General features: G+C 36.6%; 1 protein-coding gene across 15 annotated transcripts in view; it reads right to left on the bottom strand.

The window, feature by feature from the left end:
- LIMS1 (LIM zinc finger domain containing 1) overlaps nt 1-26,453 on the bottom strand; it is a 142,124-nt gene that overhangs the window by 37,573 nt on the left and 78,098 nt on the right. Inside the window, exon 2 of one of the 15 annotated variants that reach the window (XM_023526675.1) lies at nt 22,233-22,302. The exons of 11 other annotated variants lie outside the window; for them this stretch is intronic. Coding sequence is in view for 1 of the 4 variants with exons in the window: in XM_023526669.1 (XP_023382437.1) it covers nt 22,233-22,339 (107 nt within the window). In the remaining 3 variants the exon portion in view is untranslated. Of the gene's footprint in view, nt 1-1,550; nt 1,570-14,078; nt 14,098-22,232; nt 22,355-26,453 lie in introns of those variants that run through there. 3 more of the 15 variants (XM_023526669.1, XM_023526672.1, XM_023526674.1) reach the window with 3 other exon arrangements.

Genomic DNA, 26,453 nt, shown 5'->3' with positions numbered 1-26,453 from the left:
GGTCTTATTATTATTTTTGCATCACTCTAGTATATTGATAGTCTTTGGAAATAAATGCCATTCTATTTATAGCATTCTGCTTTTAGTGGTGGTATTATATTTGCAAAATATAGTAATTCTCAATCACTGAAAATGTCAAATTCTAGAAAACGTAGTATTCCTATGCATGGTATTAAATTAACACTGGCAGCAAGCCGCACTTTTTTTTTCTAAACAGGAAAAGGGTTAATAAGTATTGACAGCCCACTTAACAGCCCATATCTTGGGAAGTACCTTACTCTGGACGATCTCTAGAAAAGTTTTCCCACAGTACCCAAACAACAATACCCATCCACAAAAGACTTCAGAATGTAAAGGATACGGAGCCTGGGTAATGTGAAGGAGAGAGACGAAAATGAAGCTCATCACAGTGTTCTCCCCTTCCTCCATGACACTCTCTTCACCCAGGTCTACTTTATCCAGAGACATTCTGAACCATGTGCAGAGAAAAGTCAACAGAGTTCAAGACTTATAACTCCCCACCCATTTCCTGCCCCACACAAACACAACAGACCTGACTGTCCGCAACTAGCCACTCTGTCTTTACAATAATGAAGACATATATATCATCACAAAAGGGAATCCACCCTAGAAAGAAAGATACGAAACAAGACTGGGAAAGCAGCAGAATGTGTAGTAAAAAAAAAAAAGGGTAAAATAATTAATAGCAGAAAACTAACAAATGCTTTGAACAATGGGGCAGCCCCAGTTTCTTTAAGCCCCGTGAATGTGAAATGTGAGCACTCTGGGACTGGATCACTGGGTTGCATTATTTTGTTTGACAAGTTTAATTTCTCCACCCACTGCAGCCCAAAAGTAATATAATTTATTATAGAAAATTTATAAAAGCAGAAGACTCACTCATATTCCTGCCATCTAGAGATAAGCAATTTAAAATTTTGATCTCTATTCTTTTTAAAATACATATACGCATATATGAGTTTAAATAAACACAGGACTGTTGCAATGTGACTGTTCAGAATTATCTTTAATAGTGATGATCAAAGATTTCTAGTACATGTAGACAAATGCTGGTATGTGGCTTCCCTCTCCAGAAACTCAGACATGCTCCATCTAGCTCATGAACTTCAGCATGACTTTCTCCTCTCAGCAAAGATAACTCATTTAACTATCATCACTGCAGTTTGAAATCTATAAACTCACTCATAACTTTTCTCTCACTGAATCCCCAGTCACTCAAATAAGCAGTGTTTGGTCAACTGAAAAAAATTCTTAAAATTATCTTTTATAGGTTGGGCAATATTTCTTTTGAATTTTTAAAAATTTTCACTGGAAAATGTCTCTGTAGCAGTTCCTCCATTATTCAAATCTCTCTGGCATTTGCATTGTGTGACCCACTAACGCATATTCTCACTCACTCCTAAACATCTTTTCAAAAGGATATATTGTATCCTGATGAAAATAGACAAATTTGAGAAAGACCTATATTTCAAGTATAGAACAACATATTTTTAGCTAAGAGTGTTGACTTAAGAGAATGCCCAGCTTACCCAGGAGATCCTTCTAGTGCACCCATTAGCTCCTTATATGGCTGTGGTGGCCTTCAGCATCAACCTTTCTGGCTCTCAATTACATTCTTATTTTAGTTCTGATTCAGCAGGGTTATCTCGCTGAACACTGACCTTCATCTAAGCTGATAGAGGAAGTCAGTGGGAGTTTTATTTTGTGACTAAGCTTAACATAAGGTCTACTTTACTCAATGACAAGGCAAAAACAAAAACCAAAACCATGAGTATTTCAGTATGGAAGGACAGAAAAAAACATTTTACTCAAATCAAGTGAAAACAATCCTTTCAAATTCAAATCTACAAATATTTTATTGCCAGTTGCTTTCTTTTTAACATAGAACATGTTTTCGTGTATATTTTACTCATTAAAACAATAGGATCAAGCAGAAGAACTGAAATTTTTATATTTTTTTGCTCACTTTAAAAAGCATTCGTCTCGTGTTAGGAGCATCCATCTGCTGATCAAGTAGGCATTGACTCTGGTACCAGAAAGTGAAATAGATTGTAGCTATAAAAGCATTTTATCCATATAAGTCAAAAAGAAAGAAGAAAACTGTGAACTCATATTTTTAACATAAAAACTGTGTTCCCAACTGTATTTGCTTGCTGATTTTGTGTTAATATTATCATCTAATGCTGACATGAGATCTAAATTTTCATCCTGAAGATGACAGTTCGGTAGCCTATTTTTAAGATTAAGACATTCTGAAAACAGATGTCATCTTAGAAATTGTATTTTTAAGTGCAAATAAATCATCCCAACTTGGGAGTCAATGCTTTATTTTTCATTCCTTAATATTACAGAATACTCTGCATTATTAGATGCATGTTTAAGCTTCCAGATATCTTCAGAATTCTGATTTTCATATTGTTACAACTGGTTTACCAATGATGTGCAATTGAATTGTTATTTAAATAAATTGATAGAAAAAAAAGGTTTCTTCTCTTTCATTAACTTTAAATTTTGTGAAGTATATGTATAGAAAGTCAAGGAACTGTTTTAGCTACCACAACTTAAGTTTTCCCATAAGTGTGACCGAAAGATGTGGAAATGAGAGAAGGCCACAGGAGGCCTGACTATCTGCGGCCGTCAATGTAATGATGTCCAGCATATAACTAGGGCTTCAATTTCTCCCAGGTCTCTTTTGCACATTCTTCCTCTTCTAGATCCTGTATCAGCCCTTCGCTCTCCCCATAGAGCTCACTATCCTCTGTCACAAGATGAAGTTGGGTTTTTGAAAGCAGATTACAGGATTAGGTGGGAAGCTCTTTGTTCAATTCCTTTAACTCTTCAGGAAGACAGATGTAATCTATAAATCTAGCAATAATATATAAAAGCATAGTGATTTTTATTGCAGACAGACCCCCTTATTTCCTGATGGAATATTACTGGAATATCTTTGGTGTGCTGGTTACAGGAGTTACTGCCTGCTCTATGAAAGTGGTCTTTCTCTTTTGTCGGCCGGCACTGGACCTTTTCAGTAAAGGGCGCTGAAGAGATCTGATGGAGGAAAGGGATTTGCATCCTGGTCCTGTGTGCTCACTTCACTTGGCAAGATCCTGGGTGTAGGGCTTTCTTCGGCACCAGCCTCCGGCAGCACACATAGCTGCGTCAGTGTCCAGTTCCTAGAGGCATGGTGGCCAGAAGCAGCCAGAAGCCCGTGGTGGTTTTGCAGCAGGTGGTCTCTAGCTCCGCAGTGCATGGCAGCCTGCAGCACACAGACATCCTCACTGCCCAACCTTCAACTCGGTGGTCCTGCAATGGACCCACCGCGAACAGCCTTCCCTGAGACCCTGGAGGGAGGGTCTCCTTCAAGTTCAGATTTCTAGCAAGTTTTGCGGGCATCGCACCACAGCCATTACTCTGTCATTCTGTGAGTCTCGGCAGCGTGTTCTGGGGTGGGGAAGAGGCTCCTCCTTGGGGGGCTCTATTTCAGCCCTGGGATTAGCAGCTGCTCCTTGTAGCTGCTATTCCTATACTCTTAAGCATTCTCTCTACTTCTTACGAGCCAATCCTTATTGCCTCAACCCCCTGTTAGAGTTCATAATTCTTTCTATCTTTATACTAAACCTCTCTCGATCCAATTACTGTGTGGTTTTTCTCTCCCGACTGAACCCAGACCAATACAAGAGGCTTTAATTGACTGTTCTTAGACTCTCACGGGCCCATAATTCAATATGACGCATATGTCTCAGCAACTTACAACTGAATCTGCAGTTAAAACTAGGAAGAAATGGGAAGAGTAGATTATAAAAGTATAGCATAATAAAATGGTCAGTTAGATGGAGATGCAGGCAGTCTTCCCCATTCTTTGTTTCTCTAAGCTAGAGGCCACAAATGAACTCATTGTTCAACCCAGGGTCAGAGAATATGGCAGCTCCCATCCCTAAGCACAGACCAGGTACCCCTTCCTGTCATCACTCTCTAGTATAAGGGGATGTTTCAGGGCCAATCTAGGTTCATATAATATTTTCACATTGAATGTTGCCCCAGGAAAGAGACAAATGGACACATACCTCTATTTCCATTATCAAGAAACAAAAGAGAATAAAGGAATCTTTAGTAAGCTCTCAGTCCTCTCCATAACTGTAAGGAGGGTAATGATAGGAACTGCAAGCTTCCCAAGCACTTACTATATACAAACACACTTGGTTGTGGGGTACTCTCTGCTACTTTACTATGAATGCTACAAACATTTTTTTGGTCATGGCCATTCCTGTGTTGCCTTTCCTGTGATATTACTCCTGCTATATAATAACTAAGAAGTAGCCCGTTTTCTAAACAGACCCTCAATTTCAGAATAGTTAGGGTGAAAAGGACCATGTGTACCACCTGACAGTGACATATGTGGTATCTCTCCAGAGGTGTGGTCATGACAGTGCCACAGCCAGAAAGTACAGCTTCAGAAGGGCCTGAAAGCAAGCCTAGCAAGGGCTCCAAGACCTGCTCATGTTTTTGAGCTTCCAAGTTTTCTGAGAAGGATCAGTCAAAATCTAAAATGGAATACAATGATATTCTAAAATATTTCTGTCACAAAATGAGCTTTTAAGAGATGATACAGTACCATATTTCTCTTCCTTCATCATCTACCTCATTCTCATCCCCGTACATATAAAAACTAATAAGCAGAATGATGGGGGTGATGAATATGAGTCACTGAAAAGTGAGTGCTGTGTGAAAGATGGCAGCTGCCACAACAGAGAACAGAAACTAGCCCTGTAGTCATTCTTTTACTGCCCTTCACCAACATCCTGGCAGAAGGATGTCTGCAGCTCAAAACACGCCAGTGACTAATAAACCTCACAAGAACTGTCTCTGTTTAGCTTGCTTCCTCCCTCTCCATTCTTGCAGGGCTCCTTGGGGACATCTCTCCTTCCGGTGCTTGCCTCTACTCTGCCACAAAGAAGCTAGAGCCAGTATCCAGTTCCCACCTTAACCATGAACCTTCAAGAAATACTATTTCTAAAGAATAACGTGCAAGAGAGAATCAAGAAAAACATTTGGGAAGAGAAACAACACCATGGAGCTCAGGGAGACTCAGTTACTTTTGTAACTGAAACATACACATATGTGTAAATTTGTGTATATGCACATGTGTATGTTTTAATATTTAATTAAATAGTATAAAATAAAACTCAAATCTTTTGACTATAGGGCAAGGACACTCCCTGCTCTAACCCTTTAAACAGAACTGATACCAGGGGTTTTAGGTTAGGGCAGCAAACATGCACTTGGATGACTCTATGCCTATCTAGTCCTTTAATCTAAACCTTTAACTAAACATAGTAAAGTGTAAAACAAAACAATCTCCTTTCATGGCATAAATAAGAAAGCAAAAATGGTATCAAACTACTTTGGCACCATGTCAAATTGTTAAGCTGGGAAAATAGAGAGAAAACAAAATAACTGAATTTCCAAAGAGTTTAAAATCTAGTAGGAAAGCAAATGAAATGATGAAGTGTTGAGAATGTTTCAAATAAACTAATAAAACTGTATTACTGAATATAAGTAAAAGAGCCGCCTAACACTGTGGACCCTAAGAAAAAAAGACACAGCAAGAAGACTCCTAGTCACAAACTGGGCTTAACTTTAAAACCAGAGCCTGACAACTATTTCTGAACAGGGTCCTCTCATGCAAACTACACTCTAGGGAGTAGCGTGCAATGAACTGCCTGCCTGCACTATGTTCCTGCCATCAGAGACAGCCCTTATAAAGGAATTTCTGGAATTGTATTTCAACCAATAGGACTGAGACTTTCTCCATCCAATTGGAGCTGTATCAGCAACTTTACCAACCAATCTAAGAGGTTCCATAAAGACAGACCAATCAGGGACCAGGTGCAGGGAATTCTGTCTATATAAATCAGCACCCCTCTGGCTTGGAGAGCACACGCTCCCTTTCACCAGACCGAGGACTGTGGTTTCTCTGGCTGGAGCTGGAACACTGAAGATGTCTTGCCAGAGCAGACCTGTGCAGGGCAGAGTGGGGCAGAGCAGAGCAGGTGGAGTAGACTAGAGCAGAACAGAGCCGTCTAGCCAGAGAGTGGCCTCACTCCAGGGTTGCTCATCCCACGGCCTCCTCGCAGCCATACTACTTCGTAATTGAGCTGTATAACACTATTATGCTGTTCCTTCTGCTGTATCGATCACAATTCCATTGTTTGCAATGAATACAGTTTCCTTTTTCACCACACCCCAAATTGGAGATTCCTTTGGTGTTGAATTGGTGCCAATGACCATTGTTTGACACCCTGTAGTGACAGTATCTGTGATGGCAATGATTTTACTCTAATAAAAGCAACAGTCATTTCTACTCTTCCATAGATAGCAACATTCTAAACTATCAGAGACAAATGACTACATGATTATTATTTTTGATTTTGAAAAGTAATTAAATTATTTTCAATTACAGTTAACACAAAATTATATTAGTTTCAGGTGTACAACATGGTGATTAAACATTTATATAACTTGTGACATCCTGATAAGTCTAGTATCCATTTGACACCAAACGTAGTTATTACAATATTTTTGACTATATTCCCTATGCTGTCCTTTACATCGCCATGACCATTTTTATAATTGGCAATTTGTACATCTTAATCCCTCCCCTTTTTTGCCCATCCTCCAACTCTCATTCCATCTGGCAATCATCAAAATGTTTTTTGTGTCTATGAGTTTGTTTTATTTGTTCGTTTATTTTGTTTTTTTTTAGATTCTACATATAAGTGAAATCATATGGTATTTTTTTTCTGGCATTTCACTTAGCATAAAACCCAGTAGGACCATCCATGTTGTTGCAGATGGCAAGATTTCATTCTTGTTTATGGCTGAGTAATGTTCCATTGTATACATGTAAGACTACAGGATTATTTCAAGAGATAGTTTTATCCTTTCAGATAAAACTACTCTTAAATAAAGGAAATTATTCTGTGTTAAAGGATAAATGAAAAAAAGTTCCACTAAATCAATTACTAAGAGTCAAGATTCTGACAAAGGTCAAGGGACAGAAGAACAAGAACAACTTGGAAGGGTAAAACCAAAATTTTACATTGCTGTCATGATAAGGTGTCATATGTGATAATGACATGCTTCTGGGAATGGAGGGGTAAGGGATGAAGGGCGGAAATCACCCACTACAGTTTATTACCCTAAGCATAAATATAAACAGAAAAATATCATTATAATGGCTCATAAGACAATGTCAGCATTTTATCATGCAGAAATCAACTTGTATACTTGCTATGCAGGTATAGACTGTCTCTAGGTGAATTGCTTATATGAACAAACTTGAACAAGACAGTTGACCTTCCCTTCTGTTCAACATTTCCATGTAAATTTAAATAGCCTGAGTCAGTACTTCAGGGCCCAGAAGCCACACAACTCCAGAGGCTACTGAACTCTCAGGGAGAGCTCAGCAGAAGCTGCATCAGTTCTTAATAACATTTGCATTCCTTCTCACATTTCAAAGCTGAGGAGGCAGAGAGAGAAGTGTGGAGACTTTTTTGGAGCCCATTTACCATTCATTCCCCTTAAACATTAATTTGTGCCATAAAATATGGCACCACCTGACAAAGAACAAACTATCCAGACACACAAGTATTCTCAGTATGTTTCCTTGGCTTTTCCTTATTGATTTGATATTTTCTGAGAACTCTGCTAGACCTTGAGACACCTCTCTCATGTCCTACATGGCTCTAGCACTTACATTTTAACACAGTGTCTTTCAAGAGAGAGAAAGTAGCTGAATTCCAACATATGAAATTACTAATGCAGGTACTTAGGAAGCAAAAAGCAACTAACTTCATGCTTTTTAAACAGATGTGGCTTCCCAAATAGTAAAAATGGAATATTTTTACTATTTTACATGCAATATTTAAAATGAGAAAATAAATTCTTGAGTAACTCTTAATCTTATCAAAACACTTTCTCCTTTTACAAATCATATTTAGTTGGCAAATGGAGAAACTCAAGCTCCTAAAAATAAGTGACTTGAAAAAAGCAATTACTAAGTGGTGAAAGCAGATACTGGACCCAATGTCTGCTAACCTAGACTTTATATAAGCTCTCGTAAGTGGCCCACATTCTGTGAGTCAAGTTCATATTTTCAAAATAAACTTAAATTGTTCTACAAATGAAATAAAGCCATCTCTGACCCATGGAGGTTAATAACGGACAGTTATTTGAGATGTTCACAATTCGCAGTCCAATCTCTTTGGCCCACATTTTGAGAATTTCACTTGCTAACAATGTTAAGGAAATGCTCTTTTTCAATACAAACTGCAAAAGACTTAACAACTACCACAGGCAGACATTCTAGATTAGATAACTTAATTTACCTCTTACTCACCTTCCTCCTCCCACCAACCTACAAATTACACCCCAGAGCCACAACTGCTGAAATTCTGGTTTGGTTCATTATGCCACTAATAAGCTTGTAGCTGATAGCAGAGGGAAATCAAGGGGTTTTGCTATAAACCTACTATTGTCATAGATGACTGGATCAGGCACAATCACTAATAAGCTCCAAATAAATGATAAATTATAATGTGATAATTACATAAGAGGGAAAAGTTAGAATTGTACCATTCATCATGATACACATCAAAATGTTAAACTCTGATTACCGAAGATTCAAACACATATTAAACTAGAGAGAATAGTAACTCCAAAAGTTATCAAATCATGATCAATATTTTTTTTCTAGTCCTCAACCAGAAAATATTTTGAGGCAAATTCCATACATCACATATTTGATCCATAAATTCTTCATCATGTAGGCTTGATACATATTTATGCTCTTATTTCCTACAGGGTATAATGTAGCACAGTGAATCTTGAAGAAGGCTCAGTACAGAAATGCTTGAATTTCACTGTTTCAAAATTACATACTCTTAAGTGGAGGCTGGCTATCCTCCACTAACTTTTAAGTCATGCTCTCCAGGGCCAAGATGCCCAAGCAGTTGCCACAGGGCAGACAAGAGGAAGATGATCAGGAAAAGAATCCAGAATCCAGAGTCCACCATTTAGCCCCTTCTCTTTTGACTGACATCATCTCCACAGAGTATATCGCTGCTATTGTTTCATATACTGCAGTCCCCAGGGAAATACTGTCAGGAAAAGATGATTCTTGAAAAGCTTCTGACGGGATCTTTTAATTATTTTTTATTTATTTATTTATTTTTAGTCTGTTCTTGTCATAATCAGAAGCACTAAAAATGATGACTGGTTTTCTGAAATGGTCTGATACTTCACCATTTCTGAGTGAAAGTTAACTTTTGGTATGTACCAATTTTCTAGTAATTGAAACAATCAATCTCAGTCTCTATGTATTGCAGAAGACCACCCTAGGCTCATTCGCAGAGAAGAATCTTGCTTAAAAACAATCCTGTATTTCATTTTCCCCCAGCCCATGGCTGAAACATCAAATTAGAAGCTCACACATAAGCCTTTGGTCCATTTCTAGTTCCATGCATACTCATACTTCCTCCCTACAATGTTGTCTTTTTTTAATTCCTATGAACTCAAAGCAACTAGAATTCTGACAGTAAAAGGTACTATTTCATCTCAATACCATTCAACAGTGGTTATAATAAGTAGTTATAATAGCAGATGGCAGCACAGAGATGTACAAAGGTAACAGCAATAAATCTCTGCCGAACTGCAGAGCTAGTTATGGTGGCCACAAAACCTATCGATATTGTCTTAACACACATATGATCAAAGAAGCATTGTTTTATTTTAAACTTTATAAAAATAATAAGTCATATTTTTAATTTTCAAAAACAAATGCACTAAAATTTCTCCCCATATTATAAAACACACGAAAACATTGCACCATACTTCAACTAGATAACAAGAGCCTTATAGGAGGGGAGCTTGGAAAGACGGATAGTCACAATCCTGTTTTTAAAATCTCCATTTATGCTACATTCTATTGTCTTCTAACAGCTATGAGTTTGAAAAGTAAAATTTAAATACTCTATTCCGATTTCATGCCTCTTTAATAAATGACCCAATAAACTGCTTTCATGGTTCATTTCGTTCATTCATTCACAAATATTAACTGAATAGCTCCTAGTTTAAATTGTGCTGGTCAGTAAATGAGAGTTAGAAATGACTCCCAGACTAAATCTGATAGTCACCTCCTAGCCACGTGTACTGAAGAGCTCTGGAAATACCGCAGGAACGACAAAGGAGAAAATAAAAAGAAGCAGTAACTAGTGGGAAAATTAAGAAAAGGCAGTGCTGGAGAGATGAAGGAAGGAGAAATTTTTAAGAAGGAAGTATTATTGCTGTAAAATTTCAAGGAAAAATAAAGGGAAAGTAATGATTTATGATAAAGACCCTTGGAACTATGAGATGGGCCTCCCTTCCACTATAGACACTCCCTCCCTTTTCGGCTGGCAGTACAATGCTAGTACCTGACCTGGCGTCTGCTAGCACCATGCTCTTACCTGGAACAACTTCAGCAGTGGCCCTTGGCCAGCCTGTCCCAGCAGTGAAACTTTGACTATGGTGTCTGCTATCTGCTATCCCTGGCTCTGGCCCATTCTAAGCCTGGTTCTTCAATCTTCTCATTTCTGTCAATTCGGTAAGCAATCTAGAATCTTTCCAATAAAATTCTTTTCTGCTTAAGTTAGCCAGAGTCTGTTGCTGTTGCTCCCCACCGAGAACCAAAAATGATCAAATGACATGGGAGAGGGACATGGTGGGGTAAAAAATGCAGGGTTAGGTAATAAGAAACAAAAGTTTCAGTGTTGCTGGGAACATATGACACATAGGGGAAGTGGGAAGAGATCGAAGATGCTAAAGAAGGAGGAGTTGAACATGAACATCTTGTCGCTGAGGAGTAGGACAAGATCTAAACCTCAGACCTCAGAGGGGCAAACCTTAGAGTTGCAGGGAAGCCAGTGGGACAAAATCAAATCAATCAAATTGAGATAAAGAGAGGAACAACTATACTAATTTATAACTTTTCCATACATTTAAAATTACCCCAAATAGAGTGCACTTAAACAAAAATAAGATGAGGATATAGAGAGAAATCTATACCATTTAGTTTTGATGGTTTCAGGAAAACAGGAGGAGTTGTGGACAAGAGAGTAGAGTGTGGTTAAGAAAACTGATGACAAGAGAAGTTTCAAATAGTTCTAATAGTGAATGTGGTGAGAAAAGTCAATAAATTCAGAACAAGAAGAATACCCAGCAGTAACCAGGAAGAAGTTGAAGTTGTAGAACAGAAATGTTTTACATCATTTATTCGTCCAGAAATTAGAGTTCGAGAGTGATACGAATTAAAAATGGGTCCAGGGGTAGGTCCAGGGAATGACAACAGCCCTGAAACAGCTGGCCATGAAGAGTGTGAGGCACACAATCAGAAGAGGCTCGCAGAATAGACAAAGGAGAGTGTTGAGTTTAGAAATATGGAGGGCAAGGAAGAGTCTCGCTACTTAGTACAGATGTGTGAGAGGGATGACCAGATAAAGGTTGCTGTCAGAGAGGGAAAACATATCAAACAGATAATTCTGGATCAGTGATATGTGACTGGGAGGTCCAGCAACTGATATAAGAGAATATGAGGAACGATAACGCTGACAACAAGTTATGACAACTTTCATTTATTCATGCAATTCAATGAACTTTTCACTGAGTTTCTATTATGTAGAAGCCACTGTGAAGGAAAAAATGCGGGGGGGGGGGCACACAAATGGTCAATGCACAGCTTTGCCTTCAGATATCTTATACACTTTAGCAGAGGAGCTGAGATACACATACTAATTGGCTAAAGACAGAAATGAACAAGAGAATATGTGAAAATGCCTAACAGTGCTAGGTTCATGTTAGGAATATGTTAGTTCCTTTTCTGGATTCCCTTTGTTTTTACTCAGCGAATGCTGACTGAAGCCCAACAATAAAGTAATGAATGGAAATTGAAATGAGGGACAAATACAGCAGAATGGAAAGAAAACATGGGGAGGCACAAGTGGTGCTCCATTCATGAAGGTGCAAGCAGATCTCAAAGGGCAGTGGTCAATGAAAGAGAGGAGACAATTCAGACATAAATGTATTCTGAATGAAGAGAAACAGAAGGCTGATTTAACAAGCAGGCATTTGACACCACTTGGTGATGTTCTTATTATCCTGACTTCATCTCTTTTAGGATCCCCAGGTGGAATTAAATTACATAGTCTACCCCTGTGTGGGAGGCAGCCACTATGACGGCCCCTGGTGATTCCTGCCTCCTGGTACTGACAAAGATTCTCTCCTTGACCAAACTCTATCTAGACAGGCTCTTTTGAGCACTCTTTTTGACAAGACCCTGACTTTTAAGCTTCCATGTTTGCCTCTGCAATGTCCAGTTTTATCAAGAATCCTGCTAAGTCAGTTAAACTGGAACTTCCCATCCTTGATAGCTAATCATCCTCTATATTTAATTGGGTTCCTCATCCTCTACCATCATCTAGGTAATGCATGATCACCCTGACTTGCCTTTAGCAAGAATCCTGTTAGGCAGTTTTGCCAGAATCCTCCCTTACTCTTGATGTTTCCTCTCAGTAATTTTTCATCTTCTGATCCCTAGTGTGCTCTCTGGCTATAAATCTCCACTGTTCCTTGTTGTACTGGAGCTGAGCCCAATCTCTCTCCCCCATTACTTTATTGTTCTTAAATAAGTGGCACTGAATGTTTTTCTCCTTTAACAGTATTTCACACCTTTATGTAATCCCCTCCCTCTTGAGCGTAGGCTGGACTTACTGACTTGCTTCGAATAACAAATTATAGCATTACATGTTAGTTTCTTTCCTGGATTCTCTTTGTTCAATTCAGCAAATGTTCACTGAATCACAAATGTTTACTTATCACAGCAAACTAAGGGGATTCTAAGATTAGTTTATAAAAAGACTGTGAGTTCCATCTTGAGCTCTCTCTCCCTCTCTTAGATCACTCCCTCCATCTGAGCCTTGAGAAGACTGCAGCCCTGATTGAAAGCTTAACAGCAATCTCATGAGTGGGACTTTAGCCAGAGGCACTGAACTAAGCTGAACCTGAATTCCTGACCCACAGAAACTGTGAGATAACAAATGTTCCTTGTTCTAAGCCTGAGGTCAGCAAATTAATACTCATAGGTCAAATCAGGGTCACTATCTGCTTTGGTAAATAGTTTCACTGGAACACACACAATTATACTCATTCATTTACATATTTTCTATCAGTGTGGTCACACTACAAAAGCAGAGTAGTTGTGACACAGATTGTATAGCCCACAAAGCCTAAAATATTTATTATGTGTTTGAAAAAAAGTTTGCTAATACCTGCTGCCTCTAAGTTTTGGGATAATTTGCTATTTAGTAATAGATAATTAATGCACTCTTCTCCTATAGCATCTTGGTCATTCCTCTAGCAATACAGTATCTTTTAATTATCTGTGTCTGTTTTTTTCTAACCACACACTTAGTTCCATGTTAGTAGATAATGAATGTTTTAATCAACTTCATATTCCCATTTCCCTGGCACATAGTAACACCTTAATAAATGTAGACTGACCCAAGAATGCCTAGACGAATCTATTTTACACACAAATACAGACAACTCACAATCTAACAATATATCCTTTAAATAAAGAACTACATTAAATTAAGAAGAGCCAAAACTACAATTTGTGCTGAATAGCTGATATTTTAAGTTGAATGCCTTTTAAAAGCATCTGTTGACTGCTTCAAAAAGAATGATTCCAGAGCCAGAAAAATAAATTTTATAAAACTTCATTGTTTAAAATACCTGTAGCAACAGTTTATCTCTGATATTTCCAAGATTATTGCTACTAGTTTTACCACAAAACGATATATTTTCTGGCACCTGGAAATGTTACTGCAATTTTCCAAAACAGTGAAGAATTTCAGTTTTGTCCCAACAAATCCTGTATATTATATTAAAAACTAAAGTTGACAACAAAAATTGCCAAACATAAGTAAACATCCTACATGTAATGATTCATTGTAGCTTCCTACCTCAGTCTGGCTCCCTTCATATTCTGTTTACCTGGGGCAGGAGAACAATATTACAGGTAAGATAAAAATCTGGATATTATTATAATGTTTAATTTTAAGCAATATATTAATTTTAAACACATAAATGTAATATTTTTAGCTATTTAAACCTAGATAGTTTCTCTGGCAAATGCCTATGAAGAGGAGGCAGAAAAATTCTATTTTTGTTTCAATTTTATTACCTACAGGCAACACAGGAGGTTAACCTTTACTTTTTTACTTGATGGTAAATTTTTAACTTTTAAGATATGATCAAGTGCATTCAGACCTTCAATGTAGGAAATCTGACTCTAAAACCCACGTGATGCCTAAGTTTTGTGAGACTGTGAAGTACTTACAACAGCCAGAAAAGAAATAAATGGTATGAAAGGCCAAGACAGTTTAAAAAATTATTCATGAGTTTATATTTATATGGAACATATTTATTAATAATCTTACTGACTGTAGGTCTGGAAAAGAATTCCTAAGTAGGAACACAAACAGCACAAACTTTATATAAAAGAAAAAAATCAATAAACTGCCAAAAAAAGAAAAAAACAGCTTTGCTTTTCAAAAGACACATAAAAATGAGAACACAAGCCACAAACTGGGAAGAGATGTTTGCAAAAACACTGACTGACAATGGACTTTTATCTAGAATATATAAAGCACTGTTACAACTTAATACTATAGGAAACAACCCAATAGAAGATGGGCAAAATATCAGAAGAGACATTTTGCCAAAGACATATGGATTGCAAATAAGCACATGAAATGGTACTCAACTTCGTAAATCATTAAGGAAATGAAAATTAAAACCATAATGAGATACTACTACATGTCCCCAAAATGCCTAAAATGGTGGTGGGTGGGGACTTACACACCAAGTGTTGGTGAGGATGTAGAGAAAATGCAACACTCAAACACTGCTGGTGAGAATATGCAATGGCAAAACATCTTGGAAAATAGATTAACCATTTCTCAAAAAATTAAATATAAACTTACCATACAACTCAACCATTCCACCCAAGAGAAAAGGACTTGTGCACGAATGTTCATGGCAACTCTATTTGTAAAAGCCAAAAAATGGAAACAACTCAAATATCAACCCAACAAGTGACTAGCTAAACTGCAGTACATCTACAAAATGGAATACCACTCAACAATAAAATGGAATGAACTAATGATACATGCAACAACATGGATCCCGAAATAATTATGCTGATTAAGCTGAAAGAAAACAAAGGGTAAATTATTGAATGGTTCTTATTATATAAAATTCTGAAAAATACAAACTAATCTAGAATGACATAAAGCAGATCAAAGGTTGCCTAGAAATGCTGGGAAGGGAGGGGGAAGAGGGAAGATTATAAATATGCATGAGGAAATGATGAGAAATTGGACATTAAAATCGTGCACTTTATCGAGGTTCATTAGTTTAACTGTTTCTTTAAAACTGCACAATGGAATGATTTTTAATCTTTATACATTACTCGTACTAACAGACCACTGTTGTGGGTAGAATCCTGTCCCCTAAAAGATATGTTGATATCCTAACCCCTGTAACTATGACCTTATTTTGAAATAGTCTTTGTAAATATAATTAAGATACAAGTTAAGATGAGGTCGTACTGGAGTGGGACAGGCCCTTAATTCAAGATGACTAGTGTCCTTATAAACAGAAGAGAGGAGATACAGAGGTAGGACACACACACAGAGGAGAATGCCATATGACGACACAAACACACAGGGAGAAGATGGCCACATGATGAAAGTGGCAGAGATCAGAGTGATACATCTGCAAGCCAAACACTAGCACAAACCCTAGAAGTTTCAGAGACAAGGAAAGAGTCTCCCTTCAGGTTTCAGAGGGAGCATGGCCCTGCTGACACACTGTGAGCCAATACATTTCCAGAACTGTAAGACCATACATTTCTGCCATTTGAAGCCATCCAGTTTGTTGTGCCTTATTACGGCAGCTCTAGGACACTAACACAACCATTAAAAAAAAATTAAGGAGCTTTATATTTATAAGAAACATTTAATAATTATTTCTAAAAGTAAAATTTCTATAAAAGAATATTTGTATCAAAAGTTTGTTTTAATCACAGAATAGCCATTTGGGTTACAAAGATACACAATAAGTGGCTATGTTTCCAAGATACAGTAATATATGTAAAATGAATAGTGCTGTTGCATTTTAACAGCATCTATCCAAAGCACAAGTTTTAGTCAACTGCTATTTGTTGTTTTATAAGTGAGTTATAACTGATACTTTAATATTGCTTTAAAAAAAAAAAAAGAAAAGAAAAGAAAAGAAAGAAAAGAAAAAATTATAACGATTTAAATCTTGGCATTTGTCACTTAGAAAATGTTACGTGTATTGACGACAAATTTACAAATTGATTCTGCTGAAGTTCAGGGTCATTCTAAGTGTCTCTCAGCAGTACAGAAAAAAGGAAAAGGGATCTTTATCTAAACACTTTTTGCTTCTTTTAACTATCCCTTTAACATTTAATTTTTAAGTATCAACACTGCTATTTTTAATTTCAACAAATATTCCCTTGACTATATAGAAATAATTCTTCCAATATGTGGATGAAAACATATGTCGTTTCAGAAAAAAGCTTCCCAAAACTACTGAAAAAGAAAAACGAAGTGATCATGATCTATATTTTGCTAGATATACTCCTCTTTTAGGCTTCTCTGTAATATTGTACATACACTGTAAGTAATTAAGACTAGAAAAGTAGTCAGAGTAAAAGGAGTTTAATCTGGAATAAAAGAGGTACCTCTAAGTCAGTTTAGTTTCTCATTCCTTCATTCAATGAGGAATAGATACTAGATAGTGACAACCTAATAGGCACTATGGTGATGCTAGAGAGCAGAAGAAATAAGGTAAAGTCTCTGGACTTGGAGAATCCTCTATCAATGGGGGTGGGATGGGGCTTGGTAGTGAGAAGGGAGAGGAGGGGTGTGCCTATAAAACCAACTATTACAATATGAATACCTGTGGATTACATTCTTTTAAAAGTTTTTAATTGAAATATAATTGACATATAATACTGCATAAGTTAGAGGTGTACAATGTGTTGGCTTCATAGGATTATATATTGCAAGATGAATACTACAGCTAATACCTTTATCATGTTACATAATTACCATTCCTTTTTTGTGTTGAGAACAGTTAAGATTTCGTCTCTTAGCAACTCTGAGGTTTCTAATAATGTTGTTGACTATAATCACTATGTTGTGCATTAGATCTCTTGAATTAGTTGCAAGTCTATACCCTTAAAACAACATCTCTCCAGTTTCCCCACACCCCCAACCCCTGGTAACCACCACTCTAACTCTGCTCAGTTTTTTTTTATTCCACCTCTAAGTGAGATAGATCATACAGTATTTGTTTTTCTGTCTGCCTTATTTCACTCAGCATAATGCCCTCAAAGTTCATCCATATTATCACAAATGGCAAGACTTCCTTCTTTCTCATGGCTAAATAATACTCCATTATGTGTGTGTGTGTGTGTGTGTGAATTACACCCTAAAACACAATTAAGAAAGCACTACTACCTTTTAAAAAACAATGCTGGCAAACTGATACCTTTCTGTACCAAAGAGAAAAAATATGTTATTAATTATGCAATGTGTTCATTACTAGGAAGATTAAATGTGCCTTCACTGAACTATTAAATATTGAGAATGGACAAAAATAGCGAAGTTGCAATTTTACCCCTGTAATTGTCTAACAGACTATATTTTAATACAAACATTGGTTTTTCAGCCAAAATGTAGGACAAAAAGTGATCAGCAAACTGTAAAATCGGCACACAAGGGAATAAACATCCTAGGTTGACCAATTCCAACCTTAGCTGAACTCAGAGCACTAACTTATTTGAATCAAGAACAGGAACTGGTCAAATAACAATGATCACCTTTTACAGTCTTAGGTTCTTCCTTCTCCCTTACTGGATTGTGAGTTAAAAAACAAAAACAAACAAACAAAAAAATCATGAAAATTCTTAATACAGTGTGTGGCCCATAACAAGGGCTTAATCAATGGTAATATATTATTCAAGAACACAGTATCTGAATTTTCTACTCTCAAACCAAGTCAAAGACATTCTCATTACTTAAAAATAATTATATCCTATATGTTAAAAGACATGAGCTCAGTAATAACCAGAAAGTAAAGAATACTTTTCTTTGCACTTCCTCACATTCCTGGTTATCCAGTTCCATCAGGAAAAGGGTGGGAAAGAAAAGCATAAAGAAGTTCTAATAAGTAAAGAACTTCTCACTGCTGCATCACATAGAGATACAAATTTCTAAGTATATTTTCTTGATTCATATTGATTTCAAAAGACTGACACAGTCCTGATTCTATCAAGGTATCATAAATCTAATGGAGATTTACTATAGGGAGGATAGGTGCACAACGGAAAGAACAATAGAGAAAGATCTAAGAGTTCTTTATCTAAGCATTAAACCAGAAATCAACTATTAAGGGCCACAAAGTAAATACTATTGTCTTTCTGACATGGGCACCTGTGTCACAACTCAACTGTGCCACTGTCTCAAGAAACCACCATATGTAGACAACACATACAAAATATGCATGGCTGTATTCAAATAAAACTTTATTTCTAGATAATTGAAATTTGAATTTCAGGTAATTTTCATATGTCATGAAATATTCTCTCTCTCTCTCTTTTTTTTTTTTTTGACTATTTGAAAAATGTAAAATCTATCCTAAACTTGTGGGCCACACAAAAATAAGCAGTGGGCCACATTTGGACTAAAGGTCATAGTTTGCCAACCCCTGCATTAAACTATGCTTTGGATCCAGCCAGCGAAGATCTGAATTTTGAAGTGTCCCCAGTTAGTTATTTACAGATCCTTTATATTTGAGGCAGGGGAAAAATGACTTAGAGAATTTTAAAGAAGGGTGGGATGCTAAATTGTTCAGGTGTGTTTTTCATTCAGATTTCCTCAAGAAATAAGTCTTATCAGTTCTATCCAGGTTATGAGGAGAGGGACATAAAGACTGTATGCATATACACAGTCTGTATGTACACAGTCCTTGTGTGTAAATGAATATACACGCTTTATCCAAATCCTTAATATTGAGCTTTGTAAAAGAAAATAGTTTCTAATTGCTTCTTAGGCAATCAGAAGCAATTAGATTCTATTTATGTTAGATTCTAGCCAAACTTAAGGACATGTTCTAAAACTCAAGATGAAAGCCCACAGGACACTTTCTACTAGTAGTCACAATTACTATTTAAATAAGATAAATTACAATAACACAACCCTCAAATACAGTGTGCAATATTCCATTGTATAAAGGTATGCAAGTATAGTAAGTTTTGGGTTACACTTAACACCTTAAAATAAAAATCTATATAGTCAAATGTTTTTTATGCTGCCTTTTACATGCTTCTGTTTCAAACCATTTCAAGTTCAAAGCCAGAACTATTTTTATGTCTATTACAGTGCTCTTTCAACACTTGTATTATGTTTCAGAACACAGTCTTTTATTTAAACTAAAAAATGTTTTCTGGCAGTGAGCACAGCCCTTTTTAGTCTCTGATAGCTTTTCTTTTTCCCTAGAGTCCATAAACATGCCAAGAAAATGAACATGTGAGTAAGAAGGAATTAGAGCAGATATGAGTCTTATGCAATACTTAAGACAGTATGAAAAATGTTTGGTATTACATATATTTAAATACAAATAACTGCTCCTAGGAAGAACATCTGCTGGTCATATTGGATGTGCCAAAACCTAAAGTTCCTTGAGGGGAGGAACTGTGTCTGATTCATCACTACGTTTTTATGTAGCACACAGTAGGCGCTCAATAAAAACTAGTTGCATAACACATGAAAGGCATTAACTCTACAGCACTATTTATGAAATAATAATAACCCCTACCCTATTAAGTTGGTGGTGAAGATTTTGAGATAACAGTGCTCAATAATAGTAATTTTTATCCTCATTTTAAAGAGGAACAAACTGAGGTTCAACTAGATTATATAACTTATCCAACTGTGTGCTACTGAAATAGGTGTGCCTACCTATTTCAAATCTCTACCCTCCCTGATTTCCTATTAAGAAACCTGCCTAAATACTAAAAATATAATTAGGCAAACAAAAAAACTAGAAAAGAAAAACGCTTGCCTCTCTAAATGGATAAAAAGTCCATAGAAAAACAGACAATTGCCTGATTTTGTTAGCTTAGCACTGCATTCCTGAAATGAGGAAATGGCCATTCTCTCTGCATTAAGAGACAGAGAAATGGTAGAAATATAAGTCCCTTATTATCACCAGGGAACTACATCATGGTGGAAAAATATTTCCCCTTCACCCAATGGAACAACCAATACTTAAGAATTACTCTTCTTCCTTTAATTAAACTCTAGACAAAAGAAAATATCTTGTTGCTTCAAAAGCCATTATAACTATATAACTACCTCTTCGGGCATATAGGTCCTATTAATCATGTAGTTTTGCTGTCTGAAAACAAGTAAAAGGTGGTTAGTCTCCAATGGCGTTTTACATATCTTAATTAAACAAAAATTTCTTAGGACTCCAAATCTGAAATTAAAACTGTTTTTGGTAACTTTTCACTCCTGGATCAAGAGTAGATTGGAGTCTACAATTAAACATCAATTTCAGAGGTCACTTCCAACAGCTTATGTGGTTAGCAAAAGAGAGCTCAATATTTTCACTAAATGTCATTCTTAACATTTATAACATTTCAAACTCTGAAACTTTTAAGTTCTGTTTAGTCTAATCAATTCATAGTTAATATATTAAATGTAGTCACAAGACGCCTGACGACAGTAGGGAATAAATTCTAACGTTAGTGTCAATAAATCCTTTAATACTACTATTCTTTTCAAAAGGTAGTGAAAGAGTTGGTAAATTTCCAATAAACATTTCCTTTCCAAAGTACAGTTCCTGTAGTATAGCTGGCTAAGTGAAATTAGTCAGAGAAAGGCAAATACCGTATGTCTTCGCTTATATGTGGAATCTAAAACAAAACAAAACAAACCCACGGAGAACAAGCTTATGGTTGTCAAATGGGAGGGGTGGATGGAGAAAAAATAAAATAAGAAAAACAAATTTAATAGAAGTTTCAAAAAGCTTCCCTGTCACTTTTCCCTGTCAAATTTAAATAGAGAACTTAAAAAAAAATTCTAAAATGGAATTTAATTCAATTTTATTGAATTAATTTAATTCAAATTTATTTAAAGAGCAATAGTACAAAACATAAATACCCCTCCCACATCTAATTAGGATGTTCAAACACCTGAGAGTCCATCAACAAATTAAAATACTATGCAGTATATGTAATAAAAAGGAAGTCTCTATTGCAGCCTTCTGTCAGCACTAAAACAGGAACACTTCATCTCAGAAACAGAAAATCTAAACCCTTCAAGTGAACAGTATTTTAACACACAGCTTAAAGTTGCAGGCGCTTTTCAGAACCTAAAATCTAAAAAAAAAAAAAAATTTCAATGGTTGTAACAAAAACCAAAATTGTGGTTTTAGGGAAATTAACTTAGAAAATAAAACCACTACCTTTTTAGTTAAAATGGTTCCAGATTTTTGATGTCCTTCCTTCCTAGGTTACAAGCAATAGTTTCTCTGCAGTCCTTCGTTAAATTCATTTCAATAATAAAGAATCTTGTATGAACACCCCAACCCGGACCCCAAAACACCACAAACTTACCACCAAAAATCAAAGAAAAATTCCTCAAAGAAACATATTCTAATAAACCAAAGCAATCTATCTTTAAACCAAGGGTCGGGGGTGGGGGCATCAATTGTTTCCAGTTCTAAATATTACTGTGGCAATTATATAGTTTTTAAAGACATAAAAACACTATAGGTTTGGGGAGGAGCTAAAATAACTTACAGGATTTGTGAAGAAATGGGAAAAAGAGTTCTAGTTTTACACAGTTCCAATCAAGCACAATCTTGGGATTATGTTTAATCTTTAATTAGACACTGAAAAGTTCCTAGTGGAATCTTCTAAATGTGTAATCCCCATTACTGCATCCACTTAGGCATGACTCTCGCTGCAATCATTAGGCGCCTTGACCTTGAGGCAACCATGACTTTGCACTCACCTTAGTTCTTCCTCCGGTAACCCATTCAATCTCAAACTATCTGGACGATCTCGTCTTCTCCTGTAGAGACCTGAATGTGAAAGTTCTTTAAGCTGTAATGCAGTCATATTTCTCTCTATACATGAATTCTTGACACTTTAAGGCATTTATGGTAAACAGCGTGGCTGCCAGGGCTCAGAAAGAAGTGTCCCTTGCGGAACCTCAGCATACCTGACCCTGAATTAGAAACCTCCAGGCAGACCGGGTGCTGAAGCACAGCTTCCTGTTTCTCTGCTGGTACACACCCTTCTCAGCGAGGCCTGGCTTGCCTTATCTCTGGGCTTTCACCTTGGGGGTGGGGGTGGGGGGGCACATGAAGGGTGGAGTAGTGACCAGAGTTGCTCGCATGATTACTAATAAGCAAAATTTAATTGTTATAAATAATCACACCAATCTTTCATAAATCTTTAAAGCATCACTCTGAATTGAAACTGGGCTAAAAAGCTCCAATAAGGTAATGACTAAAGAAGGGTCCTGCCCTATTTTATTTGCCAGGAAACCCATTAACATTTCACAAGCAGCTGTCAGTTTTGAAAGTGCCTGGTCATCATGAGCTCTTTGGGATGTTTTCCTTAAAAAGAAAAAAAAAGGCATAATTGTAAGGGAAGCAGTCCAATTCCTCCCTTTCACCACTCTAAATCCTCATTAGAAAGGAAGTGTCTTTTTTCTCCATTAACTATTACTCAAAAATTCATAAATGAAAGAAAGGTGGTTTCTTCTATCAACCTCTATTCAATGATTTTCTAAATCTGTAACTACCCATTCTGAATATTTCCCTCTCATAAAATGTGTACCTCAGTTTAATCACTATTGTAGTGCCTATGTAGCCCTATATTTATCTGTGTGTCTGATCCTAGACAGTGACAAAGTTAAGAAAAAGGTTTTGGGTTTTGGTGTGTGGAGAGTGTGGGGTAAGTTCTTTATCATTCAACTCCAAATGATGTTAGCACAAGACCAGGCAGCATTCTAGCCTGCAATCTGATTGAATCTCACTCGATACATATCACCATATCACAAATACAGGCTAGATCCTTGGCAAGTTTTAGCCAATAGTTTGACTTTAAATTCTCCTTGAGTAATTCGTATCAGCTTTTTTCCATTCTAAAATCCTCTCAACAACAAGAACACAATCTGAAACTTTTTCTTTTACACCAAGAATTAAAAAGTTAATCTACTGCCCACTCTAAGAGTATCTGTATTATGAATACAAAAATTTAAGGCACTCTACAAGAAAAGGGGCGTCTACATCTTACTCCTTCACTCAGGACATACAGATGCTGGGCAGCTCCCTAGTTCCATGGCCCCAGTGGAAAACACTTTTTATAGCAGCCACCAAAATATAAAGTATGTTTTTAAAGCTGCAGAAGAAAATTACTAATTTTGTTACTACCCTAGATTTAATTAGTGATAAAGATGTAAAAAAAAGAAAAAGTCAAGCAATAGAGGTCTCTCTTTCCCTGGAACTGTACACAAAAACTGATAATATTGGGTCTTGTGGAGCAACAGTAGCAGAAGAACACATTTTACATATCACTTTACACCTTCTGAATTTTGAATATACTACTTATTCAAAAATAAATGGAAATCATTTAGAAGATTTACATATGTCTTCTGTACAAAAAGCCCTAGGATCCTACTGAGATCTAAATTACAGAAAAGTTTAAAATTTACAGTGATAGAAACATATAAAATTAGGATTCCTAAAATGTCAAATTCTCACATTTTTGTCAAGACAGGTGAAAAACAAGTGAAGAGAAACCAGCGATCTTTAATTTGTTTCACTCTAGGCAGCAAAGCAGAATAGATACCTGACAAATTACAAATTAATTGTATTCACTGCAAACACAGAAACCTCAATATTAAATAGGACTTGTTTCTATAGAAAAATACAAACAAGAGAGCTTGATTTTTAAAAATGCCTTTTAAAAAGTAATGTATCATACTGAAAAGGAAAAAGAGCTTGGTAACCACTAAAGGTTAACAAGACAGGAAACACCTAACTGTGTAGGACGAATCCTGTATTTGGTGAATCTAAGATTAAAAGAATGTGAACAGAAAAAAATTCCCAAGCTATATAACAAACAAACTGAAACAATTTTTGCCCTCTGACTTTTAAAATGGCTGTATTGACAAATATGTATTTCAGTAAATCAATGCTTACATTCTAATGAAATTTCTGCAACTGAGTAAAATTAAAGTCTAGGGCTTTGGGCATAGCTCTTTTAACTATTGTCTTTTCACTGAAAACAGAGACAGAAAAAAAGCTTCCTCTTTCCTTAGCACTCCTTCAGATATGCCTTGAGATTTTACTGTTCTATAAGAACTAGGAAAAGAGTACACAGGCACAGACAGACCTACTTTCTGGAAGGGAAATTCACATATGCTACAAAATACACCACCGACTGACTAGCTCAGGCTGCAGCCAGACGGCCAACTCCACCCTCATAACAGTGCTCCTGTAAATAAGCAACAAGGGAGGGAGAACACCCCTAGAACACACAGGAGGATCATGACAGGCGAAAGAGATATGTCTTTGGCTTTTTTTCCTTTCATATTTTTCTATTAGAAACAGTTAAAAATTGTGCCTGATTCTCAGATCAGGACTATTTAAAATGAGTTTTAAATTTCAAAAACTGTCTTAGTATACTGTTGACAGTACAGAGGAGGTTTATGTTAAGTGCATTTTCTGTGAGTCTCTATATAAGGAAACTTTTCATTTTGGCACTCAATAATCTTTGAAGGCCAGTCTAGCCTCCCATTCAGTGAAGACTTCTTTCTTATTCTCCATATGGCCTCACTCCTGTACAACATCTCTTCCCTGGGATTCTGCCTCTCCTTAAAGGATTCTAGTGATGAAGCACTTACCACCTCATAAAACTCCTGGGACTCTCCCCTTTCCCTCATGCCCAAAAGCTGTTAAAGAACAATAGTTCACAAAAATTGTTAAGGTGAGCATCTTCCATTCCACATCCACTACAGTGCAGCTGGTCTATGAATCTAATTACAACTTTTTATTCACTTCTGTCCAAACAGTTGGTTTCTCTTTGAATCTGTACTTTGACTCCCGGCATAATTAGGTACCTGTTCCAGCTTTCTGTTACTAGCATAGCTGATAATTTCTTCCATAAATGTTAGCCTTTGATTGAAATGACTAAATACAAAGCTCTGTGGAGCATTCATTACACAAGGTTTCTATTCTGCCAGACTAACATCTAACCCAGTAGTTTTCCTTCTTTTAGAGGGTCATGGATCTTTTATGCATCTGATGAAAGTTAATGACACTCAGAAAATGCATGCGAGCATAAAATTTTATAACCATTTCAGAGAACAGAAAGATCTTTCAGAAAGCAACAGATGGACTTTATATTAGGTCTTCCAGTTTGCATTGATCTTTATTTGTTCATTTAATACATATTTTACTTGGTGCCCTGTACTGGACTAAACACTATTTCGGAAGAGTTCCCGTTGTCTCTCCTTAATTTCTCTCAGCTTCCTAATTGATCTTTTTGCCACTAACCTTACCCACTTCTAATCTATTCTCCAAATTTCAAAGTGGTTTTTTTTTTTATTGTAATTTGATCACTTATTGATCCTGCTGGAAAAAAAAAAAAAAACTTTTTGATGTCTGCACTGCCAGCAGGCTCCAGTTGAGCTCTGCTGAGCTCTGCTCCCCCACCACGCAGGTACTGAACCCCAGGCAGTTCCCAGGACAAACTGCTTCCTCTCACCTCCTTCCACATGCAGCTTCATAAGGCTGGAAGGGACCTCTGGCAGGACTAGCTTCTAGTAATCCCACTAGGCCTCAGGGCAAGAGTCATCTCTTATATGAAGCTTTTCTAGATCTTAGGTATCCACAAGTACCCTTCTGTGCCCCCAGATTTCCCTGTGCTTACTTCTGTCATCGGAACCACACAGTCAGTCTCACGATGGGTTCTTTCTTTACCCATCCCTCCTCTTGGAATAACAGCTCTTTGAGGGCAGCAATATATTGAACGTATTATGGTGTCTACAGAGGCAGCTACATGTTAGACATCTGTATTTGTTAAATAAATAAGTTCTTTGGCTTAGTTGTTCAACAATTGATTTTGAAAGCCTAATCACTTTACAGTGCTATGCTTGAGATTAAGGCTCCAGAGTTTTGAAACTTAAAAAAAATTAACATTACCTAAATGAGATTTTTAA

Source organism: Pteropus vampyrus, unplaced genomic scaffold (assembly GCF_000151845.1).
Source record: "Pteropus vampyrus isolate Shadow unplaced genomic scaffold, Pvam_2.0 Scaffold2158, whole genome shotgun sequence".
Lineage (NCBI taxonomy): Eukaryota > Metazoa > Chordata > Mammalia > Chiroptera > Pteropodidae > Pteropus > Pteropus vampyrus.
This window is presented reverse-complemented; position numbering and strand designations above follow the sequence as displayed.